This window comes from Phalaenopsis equestris, unplaced genomic scaffold (genome assembly GCF_001263595.1).
Source record: "Phalaenopsis equestris unplaced genomic scaffold, ASM126359v1 Scaffold000546, whole genome shotgun sequence".
NCBI lineage: Eukaryota > Viridiplantae > Streptophyta > Magnoliopsida > Asparagales > Orchidaceae > Phalaenopsis > Phalaenopsis equestris.
In genome coordinates, this window is record NW_018164986.1 from 308,478 (window position 1) to 320,990 (window position 12,513).

A 12,513-nucleotide genomic window follows, 5' to 3' on the forward strand; every position below is an offset into this window, starting at 1 on the left:
ATTATATAAAAGATTCAAGCGTTATAAATGAAAAAAAAACAAAGATTAGATGTTAGCAATCTAAATACATAGCAATTGGGTGGTGTATGCAAATGCCCAAAAAATGGGGCATTTACATATATAGTCCAATTCTATGTATTTATATATCTAACCATCTATCTAATATTTCATGTCACATTAAAATATACCACTCATTTTAAATTTTAAGTGATAAAATGCATTTTCTTATGTATAGAAAGGGCAGACCCTATATGGAGTGGTAAGTATGTAAAATTTCTACAAAAAGTACCGGGCCACCGGCACAGGCAGAGAGACAGTGGAGAAGGATGAGGCGCCTAAGATGGGCGGTAGACGGTGGCGGATGGGAGCTGGACGTGGAGGCGCCTGTGACGATGGAGGGGATAGCGCGAGCGGTACCAGGGGACCCGCTTCCCTTGGGGGTCTCCCGCGGTGGCCGCCTTTCTCGCTCCAAGCAGCTCGATTTCCAACATCGCTTCATGGCTTCACCTATCGTTCCCTCCTTTGCCGGCGACCCCACTAACGGAGGCCAGGGTCTCCTTCTCCATCATGCCCACGCTTTCCACATCCGTGATAATTGGTATTCTTATGATTTCTCATTTCAGCCACCTCTGTGTTTTCTTCATTTTGCTGTCGGGGTAGTATTTGAGTGTATGGAGAGTGCTGCATTCTCCCTGAAGTAACTTCATTTGTTGGGTTTAGGGTTTAAGGAACACTGGAGTTACTTTGACTGTAAGGGGCTATTTTTCTGCAAGCAGATTTAATTCAAGTAAGATTTGAGTAAATATAAATTCAAATTTATCAAATCTTGTGGTAGCTAAATTCTGATAATGGTTAATGTAGTAGATGTTAAATCTTGTTAAATCCTTAGAAACTATTTGCCATATTATTTCAGGGCTTAAATAGCTGAAATAGGAATTAATTTTTAATTATTAATGATATAAATTTAAAGTCTACTATAGCTTGATTTGGTTTTTTTATTATTTCTAACTACAGTAATCATTATTTAGTAACATGCTTAGCTAAGTACTTCTTAGTTAGAGTTTCACTGCAATACTTACTAGTTAACAAGTTAAAGCATGTTGCGTCAACTTTTGTCAAGTGAAAAAGCTTAAGGATTTTACCGCGAGAAAAATTTATTTTAGAAGATTTCAAAAAAAATTAAATAAAGAAAATTTTGCAAGACAATGCAATAATTCACCAAAGAGACTATGTAGTGCTATGGAATAAGCTAAAACACAAACATTTTCTAACAAATAAAGTTTCAAGGACAACCAAAAATGTTTAAATGGAATTACGTACAATATTGACATGAAACAAACAACTGACATTAACATCAACATCCATTATATTTAGTAATAAATTAAATACATAAAACACTAACTAATATTTTTTTAGTAGAGAACCATTTGTCACGGACTAACTTTCCTCAAATCACCCGTGCGGCTTTAGCGTATTTCTTTAGCACTAAATCAGCCTAATCCTCACAACACTTAAACTTGTAAGCACAGAGTACTCTAAGAAGAAGTGTAGGGAGAAGTATTGTAGAAAGAAACATTTCACTAAGAAAGAAAAATTACAACACTTGAAAGCTTGGATGCTTTCTTAGGTGATTGCAAATGAGGGGAGGGACCTCTATTTATAGTCTCCCTCCAAACCATGAGAATATTCTAGAATTCCCTACTTTCTAAAGTATACCATACAATGCTTACATAAATACATGATCCTAGATCCTTCTAAGTTCTTCTTGAACTCTCCATGCTCCATCCTTGAGTTCTTAATGGAGTATTGTCTTCTTTGACCTCTAGAATTGGGCAGAAGTTTCTAGAGTTATGTGGAACTTTCTCATCCACCTTTTCTGGCTCCAAAAGGTTCTTGTAATGCGTGCTTCTTCTAGAGTTTTCCTTTCCATACTTGTCTTGGCATTTCCTTGAAAATGGCAGGGTGTAACAATCTCCCCCACTTAAACTCGCAATGCCCTCATTGTGGCTTCCCCTGCACCTTCGAAACTGCCTCCTCGGTTTGCCCCCAGACTTGGCAGACTTTGGTTTCTCTTTGGTGTTATGGGAGAGTGGTGTCTTGCAACAAGTCTTTCTGGCTGGCGGCTTATTCCTTGCCTCCAACCTTGTTGAACCATCTTTCTTCTTTCTTGGCGGTAGTTCATTAGGAACCTCCACCTCCTTGGGCCTTTTCCCTTTCATTGGTGTCATGATGGATAGCCAAGTTATCTTCTTTGTCCTGAGCAATGCCATCCTTGAGCTGGATTGCTGATAGCGTTTTGGATCCTTGCTTGCTTAACCTAGTTATCGGTATTGAGCAAGCTTGACTTCCTTCCGTGATGCATAGGTTATTGGCAAATAACATTGGAAATGCCTTTGCTTCAAGAAGTTCATTCCTAGGACAACTTTGTAATCATCCAAAGGAATGACGGAGAAGTCTAGAGTACCTGACCATTCCCCAATGCTGGTCTTGACTCCCTTGACATCTCTGCTAAGTTGATGACTTTAATGGAGCCCCCTCCTTTAGTCATCTGCAACCGCAACCTCTTTGCTTCCTCATTGGGGATAAAGTTGTGGGAAGCACCCGTATCCACCTTTGCCTTGGTGGTCTTCCCTCCTATTGTCATCTCCACAAAGAGTAACCCCTTCCCTTAAGGATTTGTCAGTGCTTGCATCCCGTTCAGCAGTTGAAGGGATCCCACAAGCTTTCCCTATCACTATCTTCTTCCTCCTTATGACTTGCAAGGAGAGAGTTGAGGGTCTTTTTTTGAGTGCAATCCCTTGCCTAATGAGGTCCTTCGCAAAGAATGTAGCGATTTGTTGGGGTTGATATGGTTTCTTGTTAGCCTTCCCCTTGTCCCTTTCCTTTGTTGGGGTTGGTTCGCGACATTTGTCTGCCCTTGTCATCTCCACCTTTGGCATCACAACTTTTCTTATACAAAGAATGTAGCGATTTGTTGTGGTTTATATGGTTTCTTGTTAACCTTCCCCTTGTCCCTTGCCTTTGTTGGGGTTGATTCGCGACATTTCTCTGCCCTTGTCATCTCCACCTTTGGCATCACAACTTTTCTTATCTTCAGGCTTTATAGACTCCTTTGAATAATCAACTAAGCTTTCAGCAGCCGCGATGACAATGACAAGATCTTGCACTCCCTGCCTCCTGAGCTCGGTCTTTTTCCAATGTTGGAGCCCATCATGAAGTTGAACAAAACATCCTTGTCTGACATATCAGGAATTTCAAGGACCAAGCTTGTAAAGTCCCTAATGTACTCCGCTTGAGCCTCCACAATCGGGGTCTAGCCTCATCCTCGACATTTTCGAGGTAGAACTGCCTCTTTAGCTCTCTCTTGAAGTCATCATTTTGAGGACCAAGCTTGTAAACTCCCTAATGTACTCCCAAATCGATCCCTCTTGCTTGAGCCTCCGCAATCGGGGTCCAGCCTCATCCTCGACATTCTCGGGGTAGAACTGCCTCTTTAGCTCTCTCTTGAAGTCATTGAAAGTGGACATAGAGCACAAACCTTTCTCCACATCTCATTTTCTTCTTCTCCACCAAAGCATAGCATGAGATGGTTTATGGATTCCGCTATTGCCCTTTTGCACAGTGAAATGTCTCCTCACATCTCCTCTAAGCTAGTCCTCCTCATAGGCTCTTCGCAGCTCTTGGAGCTTCCCCAACAAATCCTCCTGCACCTTAGCCATATAGCCTAGTAAAGTCTTCTCAAGTTGAAGCATCATAACTCTAATCGTTGAATGGATGGTGACGTCCTCTTCCTCGAGTTCATTAACACTTTGGTCAAGATCTTCTACTTGGCCCTTCATGCCATTCATATCCTCTTCCATCCGAGCAAGACGCAAATCAGAACCATGCATGATCTCCTTGGACCTCCCATGTGGTTTAGGGTCTTCTCAAGTTGGAGCATCATAACTCTAATCGTTGAATGGATGGTGACATCCTCTTCCTCGAGTCCATCAACACTTTGGTCAAGATCTTCTACTTGGCCCTTCATGTCATTCATATCCTCCTCCATCCGAGCAAGACGCAAATCAAAACCATGCATGCTCTCCTTGGACCTCCCATGTGGCTTAGATGCAACGGGATCTCTTTGCTACTAGCGACCTTGCCCTTGTTAAGATGTTGCCACATTTGTGGCTTCAGACTCTATTGCGTGCTCTTTGATACTCTTTGCCATACCTTCAAAACGAGGCTCTGATACCAGCTGTCACGGACTAACTTTCCCCAAGTCACCCGTGCACCTTTAGTCCACATTTGTGGCTTCAGACTCTATTGCGTGCTTTTTGATACTCTTTGCCATACCTTCGAAACGAGACTCTGATACCAACTGTCACGGACTAACTTTCCCCAAGTCACCCGTGCGCCTTTAGTGCTCTTCTTTAGCACTAAGTCGGCCTAATTCTCACAACACTTGGACTTGTAAGCACAAAATACTCTGAGGAGAAGTGTAGGAGAAGTATTGGAGATAAGAACACTTCACCAAGAAAGAAAAATTACAACACTTGGAAGCTTGAATGCTTTCTTAGGTGATTACAAATGAGGGGAGAGACCTCTATTTATAGTCTCCCTCCAAGCCATGAGAATATTCTAGAATTTCCTACTTTCTTGAGTATTCCATACAATACTTACATAAATACATGATCCTAGATACTTCTAGTTTCTTCTTGAACTCTCCATGCTCCATCCTTGAGTTCTTCATGGAGTATTGCCTTCCTTTGACCTCTAGAATTGGGTAGAAGTCTATAGAGTTGTATGGAACTTTCTCATCCACCTTCTTTGGCTCTAGATGGTTCTTGCCATGCGTGCATCCTTTAGAGTTTTCCTTCCCATGCTTGTCTTGTCTTTGCCTTGAAAATGGTGAGGCGTGACACATTGCACAAATTTTTTCTTTTTTTCGTACCCTTTGCTTCACACTAAAACAAATCAATGCAATTGAATTTAAATGTCAGCCTACTTCAGCTATGAGTATGTTAATAAAATTGTCCAATAATAAAATAATTGATCGCAACATATTAGAGTATCTATTGATTATTTCTAAAGAGTGCCAAAAAAAATTTGCAATTCTATGTAATTTTTTTTATGTGCTACTCTTGGAAAAATCCCTAATCACTCAACCACGAGTATATTTTTCATGTTATTCAACAGACCTCGACTAACCAATAAGTCTTTCATTTTTATAATTGTTTCTCACGGGAGCCGGTGACAACTATGAGATCTTAAGGGTTGTTTGGTGAGTACTTTCATAACATATTGATGATTAATGTATGTTCTATCAAATATTGGCTTACGGATGTGAATAATGTCATCTAACGAGCAACTCTACTCTATAATTGATGCATAAGTGCATTTTTGGCTGCATCAAGCTCTAGGTGGGCATGACACATGGCATATAGTATCAGTGAAATTCTTAAATAATTAGCTATCACTATGGTAATAAATTATAAAGATATAACTCAATTAAAAAGATGAAATGTCGAGTTTTATTGATACAACAACAACAAGGCCTTAATCCTACTACGTGGGATTGGCTACATGAATGTTCTTCTTAAATAATTAGCTATCACTACGGTAATAAATTATAAAGATATAACTCAATTAAAAAGATGAAATGTCAAGTTTTATTGATACAACAACAATGCCTTAATCCTACTACGTGGGATTGGCTACATGAATCCTTTTTCTTCATTGCGTCCTATTAAGCGTCATATTTTCATCTAGTTCTAACAAATTAAGATACTTTTTTATACAATAGGCCCACATCTTCCTAGGTCTACCTCTGTTTTTCTTAACATAAGTCGAATTTAAACCATCTACTCTCCAAATCAGATCATCAGATGGTCGACGTTTAATGTGACCAAACCATCTAAAACGATTCTCTCTAATTTTGTCCGTCACTGGAGCAACACCAACCCTATCACAGATATATTCATTTCTCATTTTGTCTCTAAGTGTAAAGCCGCTCATCCACCTAATCATTCTCATCTCGGCAACACTTATACAAGAATCCTTTTTCTCCATTACGTCCTATTTAGTGTCAAAATTTCATTTAGTTCTAAAAAATTAAGATCATTTGTTATACAAACACCTAATCATTCTCATCTTGGCAACGCTTAACTTAGTATTATGCTTCTCTTTTAAAGGCCAACATTCAACACCATAGAGCATTGCAGGTCTCACCACCATCTTATAAAATTTTCCTTTCAGTTTAAGCGGTATTTTTCTATAACACAAAAGGTCTCAAGAATTCGTCCAATTCAACCAACATTAACATCCCCATCTATATCACCATCACTTTGAACAACAGACCAGAGATATTTAAATCATTCACACCCTTTAATAATTTGATCACCCAAAGTTACACTTCTATCACTAGAGCCACTACTGCTAAAATTACATTCCATGTATTCAATTTTAGTTCTACTCAAATGAAGGCCTTTAGACAAAAGTACATATAAAATATAGAAGTACATGCATAGACTAAAATTTCGAAGCAAAGCAAATATATAACTGTTAACGAAATAGGATATACATCTAAAACAGTATAATTAAGCACAATGATCTTAAAACCAAGCTAGACATGCATAGAAATGAGGATGACACTGAAGCACATATTTGATACAACTACGTATCAATGACCCTTCACAAGTTATTAAAGCAACCTTATTATCATTATTACCTTCAAGACTTCATGGCTAGTAATGATAACCTTCATCGATATATTCTCTATGATGCCATGTTTCACCAAACATGGGAATATTGTATGTGGTGCATGTTGCTCTAGAGGTTTCTCAAGCATTCATGTATTTTTTTTTTTAGTGTCCAATAAATCATTCATGGCTTACTTATCTGCCCATTTTTCTATTCTGTCTTAAAGTCCGACCAAGATCCTTGCTTGATCTTTTGGTAGCCCCTGAAGTTGGTCAAGTATCTGTCTCTTCATTTCACTCAATTTCTGCTTCCGGTTCTTGCATGTCTAGCTTATTCATATAGATTAATCTATGTGCAGTCATTTGCAGCTGTTTTCAATTCCTCTCATTCTGCATAGCCTTTAGGTGATACCTTCCTCGTTCTTCAAGCTGTGATGTCTATTGCAATATTTTTGAAACAAATTCTCTAAAAAGTATCGTACTAAAAAACGGTTTTATACAAAAGTATGCCATTGTTTGGGTTCTCCTGATAAATGCATACAAGTATTTTAGGTTTAGCAAAGAAGTTACGTATTAACACATCTGAATGACCTCTCATTTTTCATTAGTTGCAGTTGGGATATGTAGCTCAGCTTAGCCCCAGCGTGATTGGATGGCTGATATAACATTCAAAAGTTTGACTTCAACTTCTTACTATGAGTCATGACAACTGCTTTTGTACAAGTGATTCAGAATTGTCAGTTCAATGACTGAACAAGGTCGCACCATAGCTTTTTCTTTAACACAACGTTTGACAAAGTCACATAAAGGAATTTTTCCAAAAGCAATTTAGCAAGGACGTTTTGGTCGCACTTTTTAGTAGCTCTATGTGTATGGATGCATCATTATAAGGTGATGAGTGTGAGCTTGAGCTACCTCATTCAAATAAAAAATTACCTCGTTGGAATGACTTTTCTTTCAAAAATCTCATCATATTTATAGCACAATCATGAAGGTCCAGCTTTAGGCACACAATTCAATTTAAAAATGATCCATACAAAAATTAGAACAGTGGAGAAGTAATGCTAATATGATTTTTTTATTTTTTCTTGCTTGGCACGTAATTTTGTTGCATGCTAGGTGACTGATAACTGAAGACTGTTGATCACTTAAAAAGTCTCAATTGCTCGTGTATTCCTTTGATTAGTCTGCAACATCCCCATGAGAAATGATTGTCTACACTTGTTTCTACTCTTTCAGTGCTTGTTCTTAGGTGTCCAACAATAACGAAAAGTTCTCGAAGCGCAATGCACTTGCCATCGATCGCAACATTGACCATGTTTAGCTTTCCTTATTTTTAAAACTAAGTTTTTATTTGTGTGATTTGGCCATAATCAATAATTATGTAATGCTTCATACAAAATAATGACGAGTAATTTCAATCAATCAAGATGATAACATGAATCTTTTAGCTCATCCATATAGGAAAAACCTACTACTTTAATAACAAATAAGGCTAGGAAAATCTCTAAATTTATGCATTATACATACCATCCAACAAATGCAAAAGGTGTATTTGTTTTAGGTAAAAGAACTCTGTTTCTTTTTTAATTACTGCCAAATCCTACAGGGACTTTTATATAGAAAGTTTGCCCACATGATAGAGTTTTGCGGTGCTTTGGAGGCGGGTAATGATTGAGGATATTTCTACATTATTTACTTATGATTTGAAAGTAGTAAGATACGATTCCTCCTCGAAGAAAAAAATCATTGGCCTTAACTTCAAACTCTTGCTTATCTAGATGGATCGCTTAGAAAGTCCAATGTTCAGTGAAATTTTGTTTTCCTTCAACAATAGCTAAATATGATTTTATTCTCTTTTGAAAAAATCTACATTTACTTTCTCATTTGATTCATACTTTTTTGCTTTCCTTGATTTGTTTCAATGTTCTTGCTAATTATTCAGATGTTTTAGATTGCAGCAATGTAATGTTTAGTATTGTGTGATGCCAATCAAAGATAACAAGTTTATTTTTCTCACCAGATGCTCTAATGATCATCCATAAGAAATTTTTTGTATTCCTCAATCTTATATCCCTCCTTTATCTTCTAGCAGTGAAATTGAGTTTAGTGTGTGAATACTATTAATTTTATGTTGATTAATTATGCTAGTTTTTTGAGAAAGAGATATGTGTTTTGATTCTCTTTGGAAGAACATAAAGAAGTTACATGCTAGAGTTGATGTCAAAATTGTGATCATGAAGATCTCATTGAAGAAATTAGAAGACAAAATTAAAAGAAAAGAAAGAGGGCCTCAATAGCTTGAGATCTAGAATAGGAAAAAAGAATAATTGCAAGTTTAATGAGGAAAATAATCTTATCAAAACATAAGAAACATTCATATAGAAATACATATGATTAGAGGTTCGAGCTCTGAATTGCAAAAAAAAACAATCGAATGTGAAACCAACAAAATGGGAGCTTGGGGATCTATGTTAGAACAACAAATCATCCTTGCTACTTGCCATATATAAAATATAAGTTTGACAAAAAGAAATGGCACACATAATTGATTTTTGTCTCACATTTGTATTCTAATTTGTGTAGCAACCGCCGATTCAAGCATTGAATTCTAATTTGAGGGACTGTGTGGGGTGCTCTTCGTTGTTGAGGGAGGGCTTTGTGATTTGAGGGATTGCTAGTAGGGTAGAAGACAACAAAGAAATAAGAGTTAGTTGTGTGAAGATGACCTTCAACATCCTATGTAGAAATAGGACAAAATGGTTACATTGCAAAAGATGAAGGAGACCATTCATGTAGTGCACATAAATTCGTCGAAGTCACCAAACTACATGATTTGGTATATCCAGGATTTAGTAAAAGAAGTTCGAGCAAAGATGCAAAGAACTCTTACAAATTGCGGCTAACTTCACCCCATACAACCCCATGAGAAAATTCATGAGCTAAATTCTAACAAATGCTATAGGATTTATATTTGTTTTTGTTTTTTTGTATTTGGTATCATTTTCAAAAAATGGGTCTTAAATTTTGGTAAAAATCGCCTACTAAACATGTCATATGAGTCTAGGTGTTGTGAATTATAATGATGGAGAGAATTAAGGACTCTATGGATTAGTTTCTTGAGTGATCAGCCTTGATTGATGCATGTGTTTGTTTTATATTAACACCCCCCTTCCCCCCGCACGCACACACACACAAAGAAGACCCTAAAATAAAAGACTTCTTATGTAAAATTTGGATACAAAATAGATATCTCAAGCAACTATAAAGGCTTAGCTAGAATCTACTGTGGCTCGATTTGATTGAATCAATGCTTGAGCATGCTTGACTGGATTGACCTCTAAAAATAGTCAACAAAGTCCATTCATTACTAGCTGAACGGGAACTAGAATTGGCCTAAATCAGTTTGATAAAGTTCCACTTGACGAAACAAAATTGGCTTGACTCATCCCAATCACTTTCTTCTCATAGAGGCAATGATGATTGAGCATGATGCCACTATCATCGACCATAAAGGGATCGATGGAATGACTACTATGTATTCTACAATTGACAACCCATATGTTGTTGGTAGCCTTAGCCGGTGGAAATGTCCTGGGTAAATTCGGGTCTCAATGAAGAATGGATATAGACTTAAAATTGGCTGCAATTTACAAGACAGTTGAAATTGCGTGGGGTGAATTTTTAACATTGAAAAAGTTATTTTCATCTTTGCGAATGGTTGATTAAAATTAGCCTTGTCTTACTATTCAATTAGCTAATGCTTCCTCCATTAAGTGGTTGTTATGCTTTTGTAAGTTATCTTCTTCAATTATATGGGTGACATTATAATCACGCACACCTTAAATACGACAAAGTCACCAAATTCCTGTACAATATTTTATTAACAAACATATAGAGGAGGCCTTTATCTTAATGGTCTTGGGTCCTTGATGGTGGGTATGATATTTTTTGGCTTCTAATATTTTATGAGTGAGTTGACCCAACTCGGCTTGGTTGAGAGGTTGATTTTCATAATTTACTCTTTGTCAATTGATGGTTAAGTAATCCTTAAAACATGCTTACCATTTAAATTTTCAATTTTCGAGATCATCAACAGGTCTATTCGACTCTTTTGGAATCCACTCGTTCTTGAAATACTTGAATTTGTTAATTGATCGTGAAAAATTATTTCTACAAAAGCATTTTCCTTTGTTTAGAGTGAACTAGCTTCACTAGGAGCAATTATAGAGGATGATCATTGACAATTTATTTGGAGTGCATTTGATTGTATGGTCTTAGTCGTCGTGCCAATATTATGTAGGCAAAAGTAAGTTTTTTTATGATTATCTTAATTTAGTCAAACAATACTTTGCTGACAAAATAGAGTGACCGTTCTTCTCATCTTGGCATATTAGCACAAAGCTAATGATTGCTTCTCCAAATTTCAATTATAACAACAAATCTTTGTTTGGCTGGGAGCTTTGTAGTAGGGGTGGAGATAATAGTACTTTAATTCTTGTAATGTCTTTTAACAATGCTCATTCATTTAAATTGTTTGGCGCCCTTAGCATTTTGAAGGATGGCATGCACTTTTTACCCAATCTTAATAGAAATAAACTTAGATCTGCTATATGGTTGTTTAACTTCCGCAACACTTTAATGTTCTTAAGGGATGACATCATTAGTATTGCTTTGACCTTATCTAGATTTTCCTTTTTTTATTTTTATTTTGAGGTAGCCATTTTCTAAATTTGCTTGATCTTAGTTCAAAATTACTCTTCAAGGGGTTCAACCTTATTGTGCACTTCCTTAGAGTTAAGAAGATCTCCTTTAGTACTAGGAAATTTGCTTTTTATTAGTTAGTCATCCACACAGGCCCCCAATTTTTTTTTTTTTGTTCCTTGAATACAAAATTCATCATATACTGATAAGTTTCCCCTTTGTTTTTCATACCTAAAAGGAAAAACGTTGCATCACTCTCATCTCTAGTAATGAAAGTTATCTTCTTTGTGTTGGCCCTCATCATTATGTAGCTAATTGTAGAGTCAACTAAAGCATTAGTTAGTAATAGTGGGTAGTTATACTTTGGATTGGCCAAATTTATTTTGGTAAAATTTATGCACATTTATTATTTTCTATTTGCTTTATGCACCATTACAACATTAGAGGTCAGATAGCATCATGAAGACTTGCCTTCTTTTCTACTTGTTCACCATTATTCTCTCATATATATTTAATTTATGGTAAGTCCTCCGACATTTCAACAATTGTCTAGGCAAATATGTTAAGATGCTCTTTTAAGATTGCTGCCAGCTCATTTTCTTACTTGACTTCAAAAGAAGAGCTCAGTGAAAAGTGTGACCAAAGTCCTCTCTTATGATATTTCTTCTACTTCTTGGAGGTCTCTAGACTTGGTCCTATTTGTACTTTCAAGTTTTGCACCCCCTCTTGCATATTATTTACTAGCTTCAACTACCACGGCTATGATGTGATAGGTGGGCACAATTGCATGGAAGTTATTGAATGGTTGGTCGAACATGACATTATGTATTGTTAGGGTGTCAACAATGATGAAGTCAACCATAATTGTGCATTCATTTCCTCAGTCTCCCTACGTGTTTGATAGGTTGATTTCTTCTGTTTTTCTCCTTCATCTCGAGAATCTATATAAGGGACTTATTTTATGAGATATAAAAATTTCCTTAATATTCATCTTTTTCAAGATGTTGGTGAAGTTGATATTGACTGAGCTCCTCATATCAATCTATATAAGGGAATGTAGTAATTCATGATTTGTGTTGTGAAGCATGACCGCGTTGTTGGAGGGGCTGCCATTAAATGTCTTGTTTGT

General features: G+C 36.7%; 1 protein-coding gene across 1 annotated transcript in view; it reads left to right on the forward strand.

Annotated features, from left to right (window-relative positions):
- Window positions 1-228: 228 nt before the first annotated feature.
- The window catches only part of LOC110029087 (protein TRIGALACTOSYLDIACYLGLYCEROL 4, chloroplastic), a gene marked incomplete at its 3' end in the record, with an annotated part of 36,875 nt that continues 24,590 nt past the window's right edge, over window positions 229-12,513 (forward strand). Inside the window, 1 exon segment of the mRNA XM_020731211.1 lies at window positions 229-598. Within this exon segment, the coding sequence (XP_020586870.1) occupies window positions 327-598 (272 nt within the window).